Source organism: Mustela nigripes, chromosome 8 (genome assembly GCF_022355385.1).
Source record: "Mustela nigripes isolate SB6536 chromosome 8, MUSNIG.SB6536, whole genome shotgun sequence".
NCBI classification, from domain to species: Eukaryota; Metazoa; Chordata; class Mammalia; order Carnivora; family Mustelidae; genus Mustela; species Mustela nigripes.
The window spans coordinates 17,744,929-17,767,095 of NC_081564.1; the positions used below are offsets into that span (position 1 = coordinate 17,744,929).

The 22,167-nt window shown below is 51.8% G+C and overlaps 1 protein-coding gene and 1 long non-coding RNA gene across 7 annotated transcripts in view; both read left to right on the forward strand.

Moving 5' to 3' along the window:
• The window catches only part of UBE3B (ubiquitin protein ligase E3B), a 53,147-nt gene extending 41,709 nt beyond the window's left edge, over positions 1–11,438 (forward strand). For all 6 annotated transcript variants that reach the window (XM_059408639.1, XM_059408638.1, XM_059408641.1 and 3 more), the window contains 6 exons: positions 123–188; positions 1,924–1,982; positions 4,324–4,506; positions 5,028–5,139; positions 7,916–8,008; positions 9,212–11,438. In XM_059408639.1, the coding sequence (XP_059264622.1) occupies positions 123–188; positions 1,924–1,982; positions 4,324–4,506; positions 5,028–5,139; positions 7,916–8,008; positions 9,212–9,403 (705 nt within the window). In that variant the 3' untranslated portion in view covers positions 9,404–11,438. The remainder of the gene's footprint in view (positions 1–122; positions 189–1,923; positions 1,983–4,323; positions 4,507–5,027; positions 5,140–7,915; positions 8,009–9,211) is intronic.
• A 972-nt stretch (positions 11,439–12,410) lies between these two features.
• Positions 12,411–18,579, forward strand: LOC132023833 (uncharacterized). The gene is made up of 2 exons (XR_009406064.1): positions 12,411–14,686; positions 17,240–18,579. It is a non-coding gene; the product is annotated as an uncharacterized LOC132023833 (long non-coding RNA).
• Positions 18,580–22,167: the final 3,588 nt, after the last annotated feature.

A 22,167-nucleotide genomic window follows, 5' to 3' on the forward strand; every position in this document is an offset into this window, starting at 1 on the left:
GCTTCAGGCCTGGTGGCCAAAGTGGTCCTGCCCACGCAGTACTGGGTAGGACAGGATGTGGTACAGCCTTCAAGGATATGGCCTGCTGGGTCCCAACACTTGCCCCTTCTCTGTTGTATTAGCGCTATGATGGGGACATTGCTGACCTGGGCCTGACTCTGTCGTACGATGAGGACGTCATGGGTCAGGTAAGTCGACCTCTATGGCTGAGCAATTCTTTGCCGCCCTCCACTGGCTTCCTGGGACCCGCCCCATTCTTGGTTTTCGCCCTGGGAGGTCGACAAACCAGGGCTGCCTGTCCTCTGGTGCTTGGCCCCCTTGCCCATCCCCCAATTCCTGCCTCGCCAGCAAGGGGGCTCTTCCCCCTTCCATTCCCAGTTGACCTGGCCTTTGCCTGCTGGGCCCTCAGAGAGCTCCCCACAGAGACCCCGCATTGCTTAGATCGCATTTAGGGTCATTCCTGATGGGAGCTCTAATTCCCCATTTGTAACATTGCTTTTCCTTGCCGTGGTGAGGATTAGCTATCACACACGGAGGCTTGTGATTTGCAGAAGGGAAGAAGCCACCGGAGAAGTGGCTTGAACAGAATCCAGTCCTTGCTCTGGCTCATCCCACAGAGCAGAGCAGGGAGAAAAGACTGTCGACACTGTGGCAGCAGAGGCGTCTCTTAGGACCCAGAGTTTTCCTTTTGGCTTTTCCCTGAGGTACCCTCAGCGCCCTCCAGAGATGTCCCAGTGGACACCTGCATGAGCCTCTGTGCACCCATGTTCTGAGGGCTGCGAGGAAAACCAGACCTAGAGCTGAGTAGTGCAAGCTGGCTTCTTGGAGCCAAGCCTGCGTCGCCTCCAAGAGGTCCCTCAGTCTCCCTGAGCCCCACTTCTCTTGGACCAGCGTGACACCATGAACTCCCACAGGCTACACCCTGCAGAGAGCCCCAGCACGCTGGTGTAGGAGCACTCTGACCGGCCTGTGAGGGAGCAGCCTCCACCTTCTCCCAGAGTGGTTCTCCGAGGCTCTCCAAGTAATAGCACATGTACCAGGCGCTCCCTAGAGCCCTGTCTGGGAAACACCAAGCTAGGTCAGAAGTCCCAGCTTCAGAGTCCTCCGATTGCCACAAGGTGTTCGCAGCGGTGGGCTTAGAGGCCACGATCGTTCCTTTCTGCATCATCAGAGACCCAGGATATCCTATTCGTAGAATTTCTGCTAAAATTAGCTTTGAAATTATGCCTTTTTGATTTTTTTAGGTGACCCCCAGAAATGCCTGAAGTTGAGGAAAATACTTGAGTCCACAGTTTTCAAATCTTTAATCAGATTTTGAGCCTTCCCCCTGAGAATTTTCTCTTCTGATGATAGAAATAATTCAAACTGCTAACCACAGATTCCACTATGAGATGAGCACAGTATCTGAAAAAACCAGTTAGAGCACCGGCGCCCGGAGAGCAGTGCTATTAATGTGTCATCTGTGGGTTTTCAGAATTCTCTCCCCGGGCACCTGTGTAACTTTTTTTTTTTCCCAGAAATGGTATCATACCATGCGTGTTATTATGTATTATTTTTTTCCCCACCTTCTCAACAAATGCACGTTTTCTTCGTATTTTTTAATAGCTGCACATTCCAGGTTACAGTTTACCAACATTTATTTAACTGTGCTCCTAATGCAAACACGGTCCTCTCCACAACATTTCAAAGCCTCAGTATCAATGTCTTAATGAGGATCAGAAGAGAAGAAGCCTTCCATATTGATTGGACAGGGTCTGCTTGTTGATAGTTAAGCCCTGGCTTCTTGTGAAAATGATTATTCCAAAACATGTCCCATCTTCATTCTGTTATTACGGACATCAGTGGTGGGCCCTTTCATCTTCAGGAAGCCTTATTTCCCCAGTAGAATCCTGCCGAGTAATTGCTCCCCATCTTCTCCCCCAGCTTGTTTGCCATGAACTGATTCCTGGAGGGAAGACCATTCCTGTTACGAATGAAAATAAGTGAGTATAGCAATTAGATTTTTAAGGTCAGCACTTTAAAAGACTTCATTCTGGCTCTCCGGTCTTACTTTGAGAATTTATTAAGATAGATTGAAGTAGAAAGAGGCCATAAATATCATAATGGAATTTACTGGTTACAGTTCATAGGCCAAAATTGTATTAAATTCGATTTGCAAAATAAGAATTGACAATTTATTTTTTGCAGTAGCACATCTAAGGTCAGAGGCACCCAGGCCATGGTGTTCCTAGGAATTTAATGACGGCTCAAGATGCAGACAAATGGATTCTGAGCCGCTCAGGCACATAGTCCTGAACCCACAGGGCCCAGAGGCAGAAAGACACCTTGGAGGGGCAGATCATTTTGGAATGATAGCATGTGGCAGTTGTATGAAATGCTGTTCTTGAGAAGACACAGTGATGAATTCAAATGCCACAGACAGGTCCTTAGACGTGATGGGACTCAGAGGCCCGGCAGCTATTGTCACAGATAACAGGCTTTTAGAAATCTATCATAAATGTCAGCCTCTTTGGTACCTAGAAGCAAAACTCCTCAGTGCACTGTCTCTACCCACACTGTTCTCACCTCATTAAAACAGAAGAACCTGGCATGAGGAGTCGATACTGACCCTTTTGTCAATCTGTCAGTCTTCTCCTGCCACCAGGCTCAGCTGAGCATCATTCTCCCAGTGACAGGTGAGAGCTCAGTCCCACCTGGTGAGTCACTCGGATCAGATGCACGTTGCAGCCCGAGCGTCCCTCTGGGATCAGGTGGGGGATCAGTCCTCCTGCTTGCGGAGCTTTTATTTAGACGGTCAGTGTGATCAGAAGAGCAGGCCTGATTCTCCTCGTGTTGGAAGGACACCAGTTTTGACTCCTAGCCATGGGGCATTAGTTGGACAACTGAGAAAAGAGCCGGGAGCCCAGGTTGGGAGGCGCTGCCCGGGGGGCATCAGAGAACAGAGCCTCATCCCATTGCTCCCTGCCGTGTGCCTATAACCATCCCTTCAGAGGGCTTCTCTGAGCTCATGGGTATAAAATACCCTTGAGGATGTCTGGTTCAGGTGTCTGATTCTCTAATGAAAACAGTGAATGTCACCAGTGTCAGCTATGTGACATGTCTCGTAGACCCCTATCACCCCCAGATCGGTCGTGTTTCACAGCATGGGTCACGGCCAGAAGCAGCAGGCCGACAACAGCCTGTGCTGGAGTGAAACTCCTACCCTGCCTGACCTGTGTGGAAAGCCACTTCACAAACTCTTATATGTTCTCAGCAAAAAAGCTTGGCATAAGGGGGGGATTCAGTTCCACAGAAGGTCTTAAAAGGCTTGTCAAGGCCGATTCCGCCCTCCTAAGGAGTGATATTTGGTCTTGCACTTCCTGGTGGACATTAAATGGGAAAGCCCTCCAGAGTCCCCTTCTCTCTTTTGGTAAAATGGAACAACAGCAGCACCCTGCCTCGAAGCATGTATGAAAGGGATATCGATCATGGAAAAAATCGTATTTAGCGTTTCAGTGTGCAAGTCTGCTGCTGGATAATTTTTTTTAAATAGATGCATTTTCAAGGTCAGAAACTCAGGTCTGAGCCCTTTGGGGTAAAATTTTTATTTGGACTGTGCTAATTTGGGGTGCTAATTTGGAATTTGGAGAATCGTACCTGGGCTGGGCCCATGTTCTTTGCTAAGAAATCAGTCATGCTAGCATAACTGGATTTAACCTGTTCCAAAGGTTTGTGTTGTATTTTACACAGTCGTAGATGAGGTCACTGTGCTCAGAAAAGCAGGCCCAGAAGACCGTCTGCTCGGAACCATTGTTAGTGCCCTGACTTCCTGTCGAACTTAAGTGTAAGCCAGCTGCTTTTGGTCACAACTTTTCTCAGGCTTGCTTTTCATGACTTAAGAGTCTTGGCCCAGATTAGTATGGCTTTGATGGAAGTTTCCTCGTGAAACCACTTTTTTCTCTGTTTAAAGTTTACTGAAGGATGGAATTCTCTCTTAATCAGATGATAGTAAATAAAAGTCCAAAAAGCACCATTTGTACTGAGAAGGGCCCTCTCCTTACTGGAGAATGTCTCACTTGGGTTCTTGGTACAGTGGGGTGTTTCCTGATGTCTGACCCCCGAGTTTTGGTGGAGGAGTGAATGAGGTGATGCCCTGAACGCATCAGGAGGGCTAGCTAGCTAGTATCACTATTGTCTTCGTCATCAGCATCATTCTGGTGAAACACCCTGGTACCGTTGGTGTTTCTGTGAAGTGGTCCCAAAATGACTGGACTCCTCTTTCAGCCCACTGGTAACAGCCCACTGGCCTGTTAATTCCCACTGTTTTGTTCCTATTGGCAACAGGATTAGCTACATCCATCTGATGGCGCATTTTCGGATGCACACTCAAATAAAAAACCAGACAGCTGCCCTCATTAGCGGATTCCGCTCCATTATCAAGCCTGAGTGGACCCGGATGTTCTCAACCCCTGAGCTACAGCGTCTCATCTCTGGTGACAATGCTGAAATTGATCTGGAAGATTTAAAGTAAGCAACGAGTGGTTGGTTGGTTGGTTGGTTGGTCGGGGCTGGGGAGTGGGGGTTGGTGAGTGAGGGTTGGTGAGTGAAATCTTTGGCCTCCTGGGAAGCAAGCTGTCCCCTTGCTGAGCTCCTTCTATTTCAGGAGCCCACCTTCAAGTGTACTTCTCCCTGATCCCTGGGCGAATCGCTCTGGAAAAGAAGCTCCCCCACTTGTCTGCCTAGAGACTCAGAAGTGCAAGCAGAGACTAAGCGTGTCAGGGACTGCTGGGCTCTCCAGAATTCTGGGAAATGGCAGGGCAGGACCTCTTGTTTGCGAGTCACAGGAGTGTACAGCTCTGGAGCTCCCCACTTGTTCAGCTTCCAGGGCCGTGGGTCACGAAGGCATGATCATCTTCCTTTAAGAGAAGTCAGGAGTGACCCAGGCCTGCCAGAGCTGGCTGTGCCACTTGGCTAAAGTCCGTCCCTGCCTGGGTCTGTAAGCGCCCATTGGAATGTGTGGCTGAGCACATTGTCTTCCTTATTTTCAGGAAGCACACGGTGTACTACGGTGGCTTTCATGGAAGTCACAGGGTCATCATCTGGCTCTGGGATATTCTGGCCTCTGACTTCACACCTGACGAGAGAGCCATGTTTCTGAAGGTATTTTATATGTTACCTAGATGTGCATTCATAGATACTCTCGTAAACCTAGAGGCCACTTGATGTAAGAATTTACACTGGGGAAAAAATAAACCTTACCAGGAGGACCTCCTATCATGAGCGTATCCTCTCCCATAGGCCACCTCCGTGGTGGGTCAAACAGTAACCAGACAGGCCAGAGGTGAGGCTGAGTCACACGGGCCCCAGAGCTGCTGCACACCTCTCTGCAGAAATAGGCCTGCATGGACAGGAGCTCATTGGCCTCAGCACTCCGTCTTCCCCTTCGCTGGTGCTGGCCTTGTTCACATCTCGTTTCTTCCTTCCTATATAGAAGCAAATAGTGTTTATTACCTTAAAATTACAGACAAGCAATTTTTTTTTAAGCTTTGTTTTTAAATAATTTCTATACTCACTGTGGGGAATCAAACTTCTAATGCCAAGATCAAGTCACATGCTCCACCGACTGAGCCAGCCAGGCATCCTGAGACAGGCACACTTTTGAGTCTCTGTTCCTAGTGTCCCGGGACTGCCTCTGTGTACCCTTTTTCTCAGTGGTATAAAACATGCAGTGCCACACATACAGTGTGCCTGTAAAACACATGTGATTGAGTAGGCTGAGAGCAATGTGTGTTTCTGCAAACAGTGGCTGACATTAACCAGTTCCCTTATACCGGTGTCTTTGAAATTGTAAATGTTCAGAACATCCACCCCCTCCCCTGCCCGACGCCACTCTGTTGTTTCCTGTTACGTTGGCGAAGCCTTTTATGGGACAGTGGACAACATGCACACTTGTCTGTATTTGTTACACACGTGTGCATGTTTATAAAGATGGAATCCTCACTTTGCCACCTGCTCTCCTATTTGATATTTTACCGTGAACACTTTGTCATATTCTGGGGGTACATTTAAGTGCCTTGAGCTATTTTCCACTGGACATTTGGGTTTCAAGAATGGTCTCCGGTGACCTTGGTTGTTGAATCAACACAGTGTCACCAGTTGAAAGGGCAGCAGGTTTTCTTGTTCCTTGGTTTTTCATTCTGAGGAGAGTTCATTCCCATCAAGGAGCCCCCCACTCGCAGATGCAGAAATGCCCAGCTCGTCCCCATGGGTTTTAAAGGACTTGGGGTAGGCAGGTAGACATAATTCCAAAAATTCTTAAGAGAATCAAGTCTGATTTTCAGCAGCACCTCTTATAGGCACAACACCCCCTGCTGGCTTATAGAACCGCTCCTCCGTCTCTCCTAGAAAGAGGAGAGAGCCCGTGGCTCCTGACTGTATGCAGTCTGTCCCACACAGTGGGCATGTTCGTGTCTCTGGAGAGCCGGTCCCCAGACCTGCTGTTCCTGCAACCAGGCCCAGCGCCAGGTGGAAGACACAACCACTGTACGGGAGTGGCCCCGACTCTGCTTTCTTCAGATGTCACGCCAGCAGATGGCAGCTTCCTATGCCCTCTGCTCCTGCACCTTCCGTCCCAGGGGGATGAAAGCGGCATTCCCTCCATTGACGAGCCCCAGCTTGGAGCATGTGGCAGGTCTGAGCGGCCTGAACTGGGATAGGCATGGGCTCTTCGGGGTCTGTCTCCTCATCCCTGAAACAGCGAATCATACAGCTCCCGAGAAGTGACGCAGTGAGGCCAGGTCCCAGAGCACTCAGTGCAGAGCTCAGCCCTGCTTTGTAGGAGCTGCTGCTGTGCTTTGGTTGGTGGAAAGTAAACCCTGCTGGGTAGTAGCATCAATACTTGGTGTAAAAAATAGTTTTTTTTACAAACTCTCTGGTTGCCCTCAGGAATCTCACAACCATTTAAAACACTGTTTCAGTGGTAATAGTTAAGAGCCAAACACGCAGCTTGCCGTGAAATTTTGAAGCACAGCTTGGTGTTACGTAGTAGGCCCAGTAGTAGGCTCATACATCCCCTTGAGAAGGGAGAGCGTTTCTAGCTGATGTTCAGTTCTAAAAAGCGAGTGCTTTCTAAGACTTCCTCTGCAGGTCTGTTGCTCGGATTTCTAAGTCAGTCTGGTTCCCCTGTGCAGACACGAGCTGCATGTGTAGGGAGATGACCCAGGTGCTGCCATCTGGAAGATGCAGGGAATCCCAGGAGTGTTGCAGGAGTGCATGGCTGGCTGCCCAAAGGCCCCATTCTCGGTGTCTGGGGTGTCAGTGCACCCCCTCAGCCTTGCTGGTGCAGACGCCTGATCATTGTCTCGTGCTGAGAGCAGGTTTGTCTGTCAGGGACAAAGCTCGCAGAGACTGCTCTGTGACCCAGCAGGCCGGGGTGCTCAGGTGAACGCACCTGCATACCATCCCCCGGCTTGCTGGGAAGCCGAACAGAAAGCCAGGTGTGAGGGGAGCGGGCCTTCTCTCCTGCGCCATCCTTAGGGGCACCACCATCTCCCTCTGCCCGGTGCTCCTGTGCGTGGCGTCTCTCTACACCAGGGCCCATGTGCCAGGCCCACTGAGATCGGTCCCGTGAGGGGAGTTTGTGTTGTTTCTGAGCTGTTCAGCTACACATTCTCCGCCATCCCTTGGGTTGGCGCGCACAAATGACTGGTCACATCTACTGGTGTGGCTTTCGTATGTTTTAACCTTCAAAAACAACACCCTTAAGGGAGATATGAGACATGTACCAGTTCTTGGGCTGAATGCATGGTCTGTCACCTTGCACTCTCCAGTCATACTGTGACTAGAGAAAGCAAAAAAGCACAGCTCGCCTGCCAGGGGCGTGTTGCTGAAGTTGCAAGAGCCCCACTCTGTCCCCTCAACCTGCCTTGTGTTGCAGTTTGTGACCAGCTGCTCCAGGCCCCCGCTCCTAGGATTCGCCTACCTCAAGCCTCCCTTCTCCATCCGCTGTGTGGAAGTGTCAGACGATCAGGTACTGCTGCCGGGGTTGGGGGGGGTGGCGCAAGGCGCCCGCTCTTTGGGGGGGTTTGCTGTGGGCGCTGCGGGGAGCTTCACACCCGGTCTGGGTTCGTGGGGCGGGCCGCGCAGCTCCTGGGAGCGGGGTGAGAAGGTTCCACAATGCTCCAGCCGGGAGACCAGTCGGGCCCCCAGAGGATGCCCTGGGACTCGGGCTGCTCTGGGGCCTCAGCTCTCTCAGGGTCCCTTTCTCTTTCCTCCCTCAGGAAAGGGTACCTGGGGGTGGTTTAGTAGCAGGTGGCTTGGCAGGGCTCCAGGCTGAGAGGCAGTTGGGGGAGGGGGTAAGGCTTAGGAATGGGGCAGGCAAGGGCTTGTGTGCTGGCCCTTGCTATCTGGCAGGCTGCATCGTTTCCTCGTCTGCAAGAGAGAACAAATGTCTCGGGTTGTCCTGCCCCATGGAGGGGTGCTTGAAGAGCAGCCGTGGTACACTATCTCAACCCCTCTCCCCTGCCGGCAAAAACCCAGCGGCCTCTGCACATAGCGGCCTCTTGGGATGCTGCAGGCTGGTCTCCAGGTCCCTCGTGTGATGCTAGACAAGACTCAGTCCTCTTTTTTTTTTTTTTTTTTAAAGATTTTATTTATTTATTTGAGAGAGAGTTAGAGAGAACATGAGCAAGGAGAAGGTCAGAGAGAGAAGCAGGCTCCCCGTGGAACAGGGAGCCCTATGCGGGACTCTATCCCGGGACTTCAGGATCATGACCTGAGCCGAAGGCAGTCGTCCAACCAACTGAGCCACCCAGGCGTCCCAAGGCTCAGTCCTCTTAAGGAAGGCTGCCACACATTGCAGTCTGCCCTGGGCCATGTGCTGGCAGCAGGAAGTGGGAGGCTGTTTTTGGACCTTAAATGTGTCTACAGTAGTCTGGCTCTTTGGAAATTGGTTAACCGTTAACTAGCAGTTAATCTGAAGGCCCCCTTTTTGAGCGCTTACCTAACACAGGGGTCGCCCATGCAGGACAGGGCTGCTTCTGTGCGCTCAGCACTTGGGGCCCGGTGCCCTCCATTGGGAGGCTATCTCGGGTGGCAGTGCATTCTCACCAGTCCGGCCGTTCCGCTCGACACCCGGGACTAGCCAGGTCCTCTCCTGGGTCGCCCACTCTGGCAGACCCCCGGTCTCCCTCGCCAAGTGCCTCCCAACCGAGGCTGTGGTGTGTGCTTGCAGGACACAGGGGACACCCTTGGCAGTGTCCTCCGGGGCTTCTTCACCATCCGCAAGCGGGAGCCGGGTGGCCGCCTGCCCACCTCCTCCACCTGCTTCAACCTGCTCAAGCTGCCCAACTACAGCAAGAAGAGCGCCCTCCGGGAAAAGCTGCGCTATGCCATCAGCATGAACACGGGCTTTGAGCTCTCCTAGCTCTCGCCCCCGCCACCTGCCCTGGCCGGCTCCTGGGATCCCAAGGACCTTCAGCTCCAGGGGGCAGGGTCGCTCTGGGAGTGGGTGACCCACCCACCAGGTGACCTCGCACTCTCTATAGCCATGAGACTCCCCTGTGGCCTCAACTACTTGGGATGCACCTGACGACTCCGTAGCACTCTCCAGGTGACACTGATGGGAAGGGTGTTGAGAATAAACCTCCAGGTTCCTCCAGCGCTGGTCCTTTTCTCCTGCTTTCTGGGGCCTGAAGCCAAGGCTTGTGGTCACAGAGGGACTTCTCCTTTTGATAGTTTGGTTTTTTGGTGAGTCTTTTCTTTCCTGAACTTGCTGAATGAGCTGTGCATGAACGAGTGAGTGCCTGGAACTCCAAGGGTCCAGAGTGGCTTTCACGATACGGTCCTGAGTGCACAGAGCCCACTAGGGCTGAGATGCTCTCCTTCCTTTTCTGAAAACTCTTTACTCAGGTAAGGCCTCGCCAAGCCTCTATGCACTTGACAAAGTCTCTGCCTCCTTCCTGTCCAGAGCGGCCCCTCTGCAGACAGCCAGGCTTGCCTGCTCCCCAGGGAAGCAGAGTTGCCGGCCAGGAAGGCGGCAGAGCCCAGGAAGTTCAGGGCGCTGCCCCCACCTTGAAACCACGCATTCCACATGGCGGCGGTGCCCCCTCCCCGCCCACGCACACACACCCAGTCTTGCCTCAGATGCTCTGAGTCCTTAGCAGGTGGGGTTGCTGGGAGGCCCCCCACTGGCTTGATCCCATCAATGTGTTCACACTGGCGGCGTGGCTTTGGGAGAAAGTACCTCTTGGCCCTTAAGAGCAGCTCTGTTTCCAGAGGGTGCTGGCTGTTCCCCCAAAGCCTACTGATTCCTAAGGGGACAGCTGCCATCCCCCTGCTTCTTTGCCCTGCTCTTGTCTTGTAAGGAACACTCTCTGAGTTACCCAACCTGTTGGGGGAGTGTCTTCCCTCCACTGATGGTAAAATCCCAAGAAACTTGGGTCTTGCCCCTCATTTTTCTTCAGCACGGGGAACCAGGACACTTTGCATTAACGGAAGCTCAAAGGGCTGAGGAAACACTGGGCTGGGTTTTTGGGGTTTATTTTTTTTACTTCATTTTTCTCTTCCAACCCATTGTGCTCCTCTGCCCTTATCATGAGAACTTCATTCTCGATCCAGGGAATTGAGACAGAGGCCATGTCTGTGGTCTCTATTGACAGCCATCACCCTTGCCCCCCTCATCAAGCTCCTTAGGCATCCCCACCACCAAGACTGAAGCCAGGAGTGCCTGGTCCCTCCTCTGTTCTGTGGAGCCGGCTGGGGCCTTCAGCTTTCTACCAAGCAGCAGAACACCTTCTGGCAAAAACCTTCATGTTGACAACAAAGTAGGCAGGACTGATCTCCATGGCCTCCCTCAGAGGTTGCAGATAGGTGCCGTGTCCCGCCAGGGCCCAAGCCTGGCTCCGTGAGAGCCCCTGGGCTTCTGCAAAACAGAGTTTATGTTTTACTTTGATGGAAAGAATTTAAAGACAGGAATTTATTATTGTTAAAGATTTGTAAGTAACCTCTGATTCTGTGGATTTGCCACTTTAAACACTTGACTCCTCTGAAGATCTCTGAACGTGTGTGCGCGCGCGGAGCGGGCATGCACATTTATACCGTTGGCCTGCACGGAAGCACATTTATACCGTTGGCCTGCACGGATGCTTCCATCTTGACTCCAATCACCCACAGATTGGCCAGCATGCCGCTGCGGAGAGCGTGGTTTCTAAGCACCGACACCAACTTCTTTTGTTCTTTTGACGAGGAGGGGTGGTTCGTAATTTCATTTAAATGGTTCTCTTCAGTAGCTGGAAATCTTGCACTATCTAAAACACTGAATCTGTGCTCTTATGGCCGGTGTTTGTTGACACTTTGATGGCTCTTGATGGCTCTAAAAAGTTGGGGGGCGGGTTTGGTTTCATAGATAACCTAGGGATTAAAAGGTGATCAAAGGCTTTATTAAATTTCTAACTGTCACACACGATGGCTGTGTTCTGCTTTTTATCTGAAGAAAGAGCGCTTTAGGACCTTGGTCCCAGGTAGCTCACGAGGGGGCGCCTGGAGCTTAAAGGGCACGCGGCTCCCTCTGTGGAAGGGTGATTCAGAGGCAAACACAGCAGACCCCCAAGTCTCGCCGTCAAAGCAGTTAGCAGCTGACAATGTTCTCTTCACTTCCAGTTCTGTTTTGAGAGGGAGCACATTCCAGATAGAGCCCAGGTCACCTCCAGCACCGCTGGGCTCGTGTCCCTCCCACCCACTCTGCAGAGGCGGCCACCGCCCCGGATTCCATGTTTTATACTGAAATGGATACAAGCCCTAGATGTGTGTTCATTGAAAACCATCCACATAACAAGCACATGAAGGCATATTTTCCAGCTGCATTGGGGTCTGTGTGGCTTTGCGCCCTGAGGATCGTAGTGCGGGACACGCAGCCCTGTGTCATCCTGTTCAGCCCACCTTTACGCTCAGCAGAAAACCCATCTCTGACTGCCCGTGTTTCCAGCTTCACCCTAGGTGGCTTCTCCCCTCACCTGCCCCTGCCTCTGGCCTGGAGCCCTCGGAGGGTCGGAGCAGGAGGCTGGCCTGTTGAAATCCAGGGACTCAGGAGAGATGGACCTTTATAAGACAATGTGTGGGCACTCAAGGGGAATTCGTGTGTGCTGGGTTTTCTCACGCAGAGCATCTGTACCGCCTCCCCAGAAAAACTATAGTGTCCAGTGACACACTACCACCTGCAAATCCAGAGCCTCGTTCTGTGACATCTCAGCCTTTCCAAGTTACCACAGCAAAGAGAAAATTCTTTTAACTAGGAAAAACAAGTGGGCTTCTTAAAAACTGGTTTAAATGAAGACAGTTTTAGTGCACTGACAGAACCTGCAAGTGCCTGAGAATATTGAGGTGGAACCCAGTTTGAGAAACACTGGTCTCCACCATGTTTCAGACAGCAAAGCTGTCTGCATGTCCTTGTTCTGCTGACTTAGCAGAGGTCATGCTGCCAGAGGTGTGCGGCGGGGTTATGGACAGACTGGTTATCTCTAAGGTTGGTTCACCTGGAGATGCAGGACCCTAGACCTCAGACCTACTTCTTGGTAACTTTGTAGATCGGTCAGAGCTGCTGAAGAACCGAACTGTGGTTTGTTCAGTGCAGCGAGGGCTCAGGACCGCAGAGACACCTGTGAAACCTCCCTTCCTGGCTCAGTGCCGGGCTCAGCCTATGCCTCCCAGGAATCTTGGAGCCAGCTTCAGAGGCTGTAGGGATTCCACGAAGCAACATGTGGCCTGCACCCCACTTGGTTCCTTGCACCAAGTCAGCATCAGACGTCAGTCTTCTTCCTACATTTGCTCACCCTGCACCAGAAGAAAACAGAGCTGCCTATGGCCTGTCCGTCAGGCCCTGGACCAACTTCTAGTAGCTTCCGCTGCCACCACAGTCACAGCACAGCAGTGAGAAAACCTATGGAGAGGTCTTGAACGCGGTCTCCCAGGGAACTTCTGCAGAATGGTGGGAAGGCACACTCCCTCCTCCCCACTGCCTGCAGGGAATCGGCTGGGGCATTTCCAGGCTGGCATGGCCTCCAGCCACCTCACACTCACGGAGGCCCAGATGGGAGCCGTGGGTCCCTCCAGTCTTCAGAGTCAAGTTAAAGTCACTTGCTGATTATAATCATGGGAACTAACATGTTTTATAAGCTCGTGCTTGTATCGTGACTGACTGGAGCCTGAGCCATCGGGGCTCTGAGCGCACTGGACAGCAGGTTTGGAGCCTCTAGAACAGAGTTTGCTTCCCAGCTCTGGTGCTCACTGGCCAGGAGGCTGGAGACAATTCCCTGGCATCTCTGAGCTATACTTCCCTCTTCCATTCAATAGGGGTAGAAGCAGCCACCACGCAGTGTGGCCTGAAGAGCCCAGCCTGTGCCAGGCCCTTTGTGGACGGTCGATGATTTGTGGCTGGTGTAATTATCACCATTATTTTATTCTGGAGACCTAACTGATGTCCTCTCTGGAATTACCTTTGTTTTTCAGGCTCCTTGCAAGAAAGACACCCCAAGGGGCTTCTTCTGGGCTTTACCCTCAGCCCCGGGTTTTTTGCAAGAGCCCCCACCATGTCCTGAGCTTTCACCACGCACTTCAACCCAGCCTCTCCCCCAGCCTGGGACCAGCAGCCACATTCCCTATGCAGTTTTCCCTGCCTGTGACAGTTGCGTGGTCTCTGAGCCGTAAGGAGACTCAGAGACTTGGGGAGACCAGGATGGGATCTGTGTCATTTTTCAGACCCTCCACCAAGAGAGCCAGACAGAACACTCAGTGACGGCAGGAGAAAGCCCATGGAAGGTGTGACCCACTGCTCTGACCCCAAAGAAGCCTCCAGAGGAAATCAAAACCTGAGCATCCCAACATCCACATGTCCACGAGTCACCAGGGAGATGCTGATTCAGCGGGTCTGGGGCGCCCAGGGTCCTACATTCCTGACTACTTTGCGCGGTACTGCAGACCACACCTAGGAGTCCGCCAGGGCCCGGTGTTCAGGCAGGTGGGGTAAGACCCTGAACTTGGCATCAAAATCTAGTTCAGGTCAGCTGAGTAACTCTGGACAAGTTTCCAACTCCCTGAACCTTCTTTTCTCATCAGTAAAATCACCTCTAATACTAATAACCCTCCTGATGGCCTCACTGACAGCTGAGAGTGGGGTCACACAGACCTGGGCACCAAGCCCAGCATCTCACTGGCTGTGGGGCTCTGACCACCTCTCCCAGCCTACCTGTCATCTGGAAAACAGGCATAAGTCACATCCTAAAATGTGTCTCCATGGTAATGGGACAAGCATTGCTTCCAGGACAAAAGAGAGGTCCTCTGTATTTAGGGAGAAGAGGGTCGTAAAGGATGTGTTCATTTTTATCTGGAAAGAGGGTTTGCCCTTTGGAGACAGGAAGGGAGCCATTTGGGACGGAGGAAGCAGCCAGACCCAAGGTGAGGTGGTGAGCCGCGGGGGTCCCATCCCATCTGTCACTGAGGGCGGAACGGGGGCGTCCTACCACAACTAGTGCTTGTTCTCCAGACCTTCGCCACAAGCAAAGCACTGCACTTGGCCTTCTGCACAAGTTCTTCACGATCTCCACCTGGGACCCTGGGCACCGGAGTAGAAGCGGTCTGTTCTGCGGATGAGGATGCGGAGGTTCAGAGAGCTGGTTGCACTTGCATGAGACCACACAGCTCGACAGCACCAGAGGTCAGATTCAGTTCTGGGTCCCTGTGACGACAGAGGGCCCCCTTCAACCTCCACTAGCTTCGCTGCTGCGGGGAACAGTCACAGGCATTCCCTGTGGTGGGGAGCACTAGTGTGGGAGAGCTGGGAAGGGCTGGAAGTCATTGGGTGCGAACCGAGACCGAGGGGGCTGTAAGAGAGGGGTTGGTTCCCCAAGGCACGCTAGGGGAGCCTGAAGTTGAAGGCGAAGAGAAACAGGGCAGCGTATGACAGTGACGCTTTGTCTTCTCGATACGTTGTCTGCTCTGGGCACCTGCACCAGACATCAGGCTCCATGACCCTCTCCCCAACCTGCTTGTGTCCTCCCAGGGACTCTGTGCGGGGAAGGGAGCATCACCCTGTGTGGGGCACTGAGGGTCTGCCGGGCAGCCCAGGTGGTCTTGTCACCATCACAGATGATGCCCGATGGACCCAGCAGATGGCGGTGTCCCAGCCAGCCCAGGGAGCCAGATTGCTAGGGAGTTCGGGCTTGCCTCGGTTCATCCAAAAATAGGCACACAGGCTGTGCCAGGTGCTGGAAGCACAGCCAGGAGGAATGCAGATACCTCCCTGCCCCACTGTGCTCACTCTCAGGTTGGCCAAAGAGATGCCAGAGCACATACTGTGATCACTTCCCCTAGTGCCACACTGTCCAGATGCCTACTTCCCAGCTCGGCAAACTGAGATTTGTTGATGGCAAGACCCTTGTCCAAGGCCCTAGAGACTGTCACTGGCAGAGCCAACATGCAAACCCTGGCTTGCTGCTCACTCCAAAGCCCTGACCAAAGTTTGAGCAGGCGAAGAGGAGTGGGAGAGCCTTCTAGAAAGTGGGATCAAGATTGAGCAAAGCCCTAGGAGCTGTTCTGTCCCTTCTGCCACTGGTGCTCATCCCTGTCCCCTCTCCCCTTGAGGGGACTGGCAGGAACCCATCCTCATTCTTATCACTCCAGTCTTCAGGGAAAGGGCAGGTAAAGAGGAAAGACTGAGCAAGGCACTGATGTCGTTCTGTCATTTATTCATTCAGTAAATGTTGTCAGGCACCTGCTGTGTGCCAAGCCCTAACTAAGCCCTGCGGTCGACTTTGGGAGAGACAGACACTAACAGGAAACCCATAAGATCATTTCTGATGTGTTGAAAAAAAGAGAGACACACACCCACCCCCATATCCCATTGGGAAAAGTAAATCCCCAAAAGGGAATTGAGGCATGGCTATGAAGAGAAGAGGGACTGGATGTGGAGATCCCCAAACTTAGCAAATATCCACAAGATGGTTCCTGCCATTTTTAAGACTTTGAAAGCCTGCTCGGGTGCCCAGGGTGGTGGCAAGGATTCGGGTTCTGGAAGTAGATTAGACTTCATATCTGGTCCCAGCCACTTCCTTCCAGTGACCTGGGGCAAGTCCCCTAAACTTTGCAAGCCTGCAAAATGGGGGTGATAATTCTTCCTACATATGGTTGCTGTGAGGTCACACGAGGTCAGGCATGCCCCACACCTGGCATGTAATGAGTTCTCAGTTCAGTTTTCCAACCAAATACTCGATCACGTCCCATGTGTGGGATGTGGGGACACACGCATGCAAGGTGGGTCGCTAAGCCAGGTCCTTGAGGTTGGGGGCTTTTTTTGCTGACCCTCCAGCATATTCCATCACAGCTTTATTCTTTTAAGTTAGATTATTGAGTTTAGAATTTTCTTCTTTTTTAGATTTTTTTTTTTTTTTCAGTAATCTCTACACCCAATGTGGGTTGTGAACTCACAACCTCAAGATCAAGAGGCAGGTGCTCTGGGGCACCTGGGTGGTTCAGTCAGTTAAGCATCTGCCTTTGGCTCCGGTCATGATCCCAGGGTTCTGGGATGGAGCCCTGCATCAGGCTCCTTGCTCAGCGGGGAGCCTGCTCCCCCGGCTTGTGCTCTCTCTCTTCTCTCTCTCTCTTTCTCTGACAAAAGAATAAAATCTTTAAAAAAATAAAAAAAAAAAAAGTCGCGTGCTCTACCAACTGAGCCAGCCAGGCACCCCACCATTGCAACTTTAACATCATTCCTTCCTTCCTCCTTCTAGATTAAGGTGCCTAACTACAGAACTGCCCCTGCTTCCTTGAACCACCCCCCAAAACACCCAGCACACGCCGAAGGAATCCTCCTCCTGAAACAACCCACGTTTCCCCAGGGTGTGTGTGCGTTCTTGCTGGGAAAAGACCATCTGACATTCAACTATGGGTGCACATTTCACAGCCTTCAGTGGGTTGGGGAGGGGCATTGTGAACCATAAACCCAGAAGTCTCCCCCTAAACAAACTCTTTGCCTCCACTGAATGCAACACCACAGGGAGGGGAGCCGGACCTGGTGCCTGGCACAGCGGGAAGCAGCCCAAAGGGGAACCGAGAGAAGAAAGAGCCAAAGGGATGTGGCTTTTAGGATACCTGCCTGCTGACAGATTGTGGGGAGCGGTGGAGATGATTGTGGCAGAGGCTGGGGGATGGGAGGTGTCACACTATCTCTCACTGGTTTTAATCTTAACTTTAATGTGAAATGTAATTACAGATTCTGAATTATGGTGGCAAGCTCATGAGGGCTGACTCATCAATTAGCCAGATTTATACGCTCGGGGTTCTCAGAGATCTATGACCCTGATGTGTCACCTCAAAGCTCTGAGACATCTGTTCTGCCAGTTCACTCTCTTGGGGAACCGTGGGGTCGAGAGAGCCACTTTTAGGGCCGGCTTGGAGGGACAGGCAGCCTGGAGACCGTATGTGCCTCTGCAGTCCCCTGTGAGGGCCTTGGCCTGGGATTCCAGAAATGTCAAATACACATCCTTACTCCCACTACCTCCATCGAAACCATGCGAGACCTTATGAATGGATTACCAACACCTGCTGAGTCGGGACCCAGCCTCGAGCTCCTTCTTAACACAGCCTTCCAGGCAGCCCCTACCAGTCACCTGGCTTCGGCACTTCTTTCGCACCCCTGGGATCAGCCCTTGCATGGTCTCAGCAGAAATATAATCAAAGAAAGGAAGCTGGGTTTTGATGCAGAAGGCCCGGGTTGAGTGCTGGTTTTGCCACTTGCTGACTGACACATTGGACTCATCGTGGTACCCACTGGTGTGCCAGTTTGTCCAGGTGAAGGCAGGGTGAAAATCCATATAAGGTAATCAGTGGGAACGTCCTTTGTCTACTCTCAAACCCCACGCAAGTTAAAGATGGCAGCAACCAACAGAGGAGAAAGAAGGATGCCGACATTCCCAGCATCCTGTGAAAAGTGGGCGTGATCCCCCTCCACAGCCAATCCTCAGTGGGGCTGTGATCAGCTTTCTGCCCTTCTCTGTTGCCCTGGAACAGAAGCCAAGCATCAACGTTCAGACCGCACAGGAGCTGCACCCCGGGCAGCCAGCTGACTCCAACAGATCGGCCAGGGGTGTGTTCTCCAGGCTTCTACACTGGAGGGGCCCCATGGCTTTGGCTTCCAGAGGGCCACCTCCCCTGACTCCAAACATCCCAAGAGAGGGAGAGGATTTATGAGAGGCGTGGCAAGCAACTGTCAGTTTGTTCTCTCTTTTGCCCTCATGTTTATTACACAAGTAAGCCTCTGTCAAATCCAACCCAAATACATTGTTTAAAAAAAAAAAAAAGTGGGGAAATCCAGACAAACAAAAGTGAAAGTTAACACCACTGGTAATCCCATGATTTAGAGGTATTATTAACACACCAAACAGATCCTTGCATTACTTTTTTTCCTGTGGTGTTTATCCACACACCTATTTCTTTTTCAGAAATTAGGTCATTCTATACTATACCATTGTATAATTTGGATGTGGTTGTTTTTGTTTTTTTCACGTAAGAGATGGTGAATGCTTTTCCATAGTAATATATAGACACTATCTATTTCAGTAGTTCTGTGTTTCTTTGATCCCCTTACTGTTCAGTATTTTCTTTATTTGACAATTAGCTCCGTTTTGTTGGACCAGGCTTCCAGTTTTTCACTGTAATGAGCAGCTCTGAAAAAAAAAAATCCCACTTGGCTTCTCCAATGTATCTGCTTCCTTTGGTGAAATTCTCAGACACAGGATCACGGGGTCATAAGGACAAACTTTTCCAGGACTTCCATATCCCCCCAGCAAATTGCCCTCCTGAAAGGTCATACCTAGCTCTGATCCCCCCAGTAGTAGAGAGTCCTCGTTTCTTTCTCCTCGTGGAAGCCTGCAGGTAGAGAGCCACAGGCCCAGAACTCTCTCCAGCTGCCGGGTCCTATGGCCGGACCCCTGAGGGTTCTTCCTCTCCCGCTCCGCAACCTGAAGGTGGCCCAAGAAAGTCCATAGCCAGGAGGGGGCAGGGTCCTAGTGCCATGTGGCGCGGCCACCCGCAGACCCTGACCCCCTTCCTTTCCACCCACGCCCCCTGACGCCTTTTCTCGAGGCGGACTGCCCACACCTTGTGACGGGACAGCAAGCTTTTGAGCTATCATCAACCTTATCTTCCTTTACAGCTCCTACGGAGTTAACAGATGTACGCACGTCTGAGGCAGTCATGCGGCAAGAGACTTTGGGGCCAATCCTTCCCGTTTTGACAGTGTGTAGTCGAGGTGAAGCCATAAATTTTATAAACAAGAATAAATGACCCTTAGCAACATATGTCTGCTCGACCCTTCCAAGGTGATCATAAATAAAGGCACCTGCTTGCCGGGGGAGGGACATGGGCGCTACAGATGGCCGGCAATGAAAGCGGAAGTCTCTGTGCCTTGGGAGCATCTGGTCGGGGACAGGTCACCCTGCCACCCCCAGGTCCTCAGCCAGCTGGATGCCTTTCTGCCATTTACTCAGTCATTCCTGCAGGCTGCCTTTGCCCCTATACCCCCTACCCCCGAACTGGTGCCTGCTGCTCACCCTTCCCCAGAGAGGTAGCTTATAGCAGGGGTGAAAGGGGAGGGGACCCTCTTCTCCTCCCCTCCCCTACTTCACTGTCAATTGTGACCTCATCACCACTGTCCCAAAGGCAGCCCCGCAACGGGAATCTGAAAACTAGGATTCTCGTCCCAGCTCCACTGCTGCCTGCAGGGAGACCTCAGGCAGCATGAGTCACTGTGGAGAGGTAAGAGCGTGCTAGAGGTGGACAGATCCAAGTTCAAGTCCGAGTATGGCTTCTTACTTGCACGCCACCGGCCGAAGTGCTTTCTCCCTGGGCCTCAGTTCCCGTGTCTGCATCTGCAACAAAGCTACAGATTCCTCCTGCCTGAGGGGCGTTGGGGGGTGGGCGGGACGTGCTAAATGCACAAGCTGCTCTCATATCACCGTAGAATATTCCTCGTGTTGCTCAAGAGCTCAGTAAACGTCAGCCGTTTATGAGGATGTCATCATAGCCATCATGTCCTCCCCAGCAGACCCTGTGGGATTCTGAGCAAGCGACCTCACCTCTCTGGGCCTCATTGTCCTTACCTGTAAAATGAGGAGACTACGTGCACAGGCCTCAGTGGGTCCCGAGAAATAGAAGACATTGAGGCCCACCTGAGCATACAGCTGAGAGTTGAGAAAAGGTTGGTTGTGGTGGTGAAGGGTGTAGAGCCCTGACTTCAAGCCTAGCCTCACTTCCTAGAGCCATGTGACCTTGAGAAAGCCATTTCTCCCAGCTGCGCTGGTTTTTCACTGGAATTTACAGATGACAGCGATGTTCATAGTACCACCTTCATGGCCGGGTGGAAGAATTAAATAAGCCATTGCAGGTAAGGTGTTTAGCAAGATGCCTGGACATAATCACTACTCAATTTGTGGTCATTTTTAATATTTACTTACTAAATTCTCTCTAGGCCTTAGTTTTCCCATCTGTAAAATGGGAATGGTGATCTCTGAGATCCCTCCCAGCTTTTACCGCTCTGTCTGAATACTGGAGCCAGGGCCTCTGGTCTGACTGGGACTGCCCCCGCCGCCAGAGGCCGCGTGTGTCCCCTGGTCTCAGCAAGTCCAAACCAACGGAGGGGCACTACTTAGGGCTCTTTTGAGCTTCACCCCAGCCTGAGCTCCTTGAAAGTGCTTTAAAAAGGAGAAGACACAACGCAATGATAGCTACATTTTCTTTCTTGAGCAGCTCCCACGTGCCAAACCCATGGGCTTATTCCCTGAACCACTGGAAGCTGAATCATCAGCCCCAGTCGTAAAAGATAAAAGACAGGCTCAGCCTGGTCGAACAGTTTACTGGAGGCAGCTCAGCTGGGAAGCGGCAGGGCTGGAACCTGAATTCAAGTTGTAACAACAACTATGAAAACAGTTAACTTGGGGCACCTGGGGGGGCTCAGTCAGCTGAGCGTCTGACTCCTGATTTAGGCTCAGATCGGGATCTCAGGGTCGTGAGATCGAGCCCCTTGTTGGGCTCCGTACTCAGCATAAAGTCTGGTTCAGGATTCTCTGTCTCCCACCTGCTGGCCCCTCTCACTCGTGCTCTGCCTCTCTCAAATAAATCTTAAAAACAAAACAAAACAAACAAAAAAAACCAGGTAACTTGCTGGGGGTTATGCTAAATCCTTTTTTTTTTCCCTTAAGATTTTATTTATTTATTTGACAGAGATCACAAGTAGGCAGAGAGAGAGGGAGGAAGCAGGCTCTCCGCCAAGCAGAGAGCCCGATGCAGGGCTCGATCCCAGGATGCTGGGATCATGACCTGAGCCAAAGGCAGAGGCTTTAACCCACTGAGCCACCCAGGTGCCCCCTAAATTCTTTTTTTTAAAAAAAGATTATTTATTTTAGAAAAAGAACGTGGGGGGTGGAGTGGGGCAGGGGCAGAGGGAGAGAAAATCTCAAGCAGCCTCCATGCTGAGCACGGAGGCTGACTCGGCAATTGATCTCACGAACTAGAGATTATGGCCTGAGCCGAAGCCAAGAGTTGGACACTGAACCGACAGAGCCACCCAGGCACCCCTAAGTCCTTTAAAGTACCACCTTATGAAGCTGTCTCGGTGGCCTCTGTCTATGGGGTAGATATTCTTGTCCTTCCCATCTCACAGATGAAGAAGTGGGTCTGAGAAAGATGGAGTGAGCCACCCAGAATCATGAAGTTAGGAAGTTTCACAGCTGGTCTTGAACCCAAGTCTGCCTAGGCTGATGCCCAGCTCCGTGTCTAACTGTTCACTGCCCTCCATGATCTCAAGCACCAGAGACCTGGCCTCCCCAGCCTGCCCTGCGAGGCCGGAGGTCTGCGGACTCCAGGGGCAAGCAGTCTGAGAGTCAGATTGGCTCATCAAGAGTGGGCTGTGCTGGTTATTTTATTTATTTTATTTTTTTAAGATTTTTATTTATTTATTTGACAGAGCATGAACAAGCAGGGGGGAATAGCAGGTAGAGGGAGAGGGAGAAGCAGACTCCCCACTGAGCAGAGAGCCTGATGCGAGATTTGATCCCTGGAGCCTGGGATCATAATCCAAGCTAAAGGCAGACGCTTAACCCACAGAGCCACCTGGGGGCCCCTGCACTGGTTATTTTATTTTAT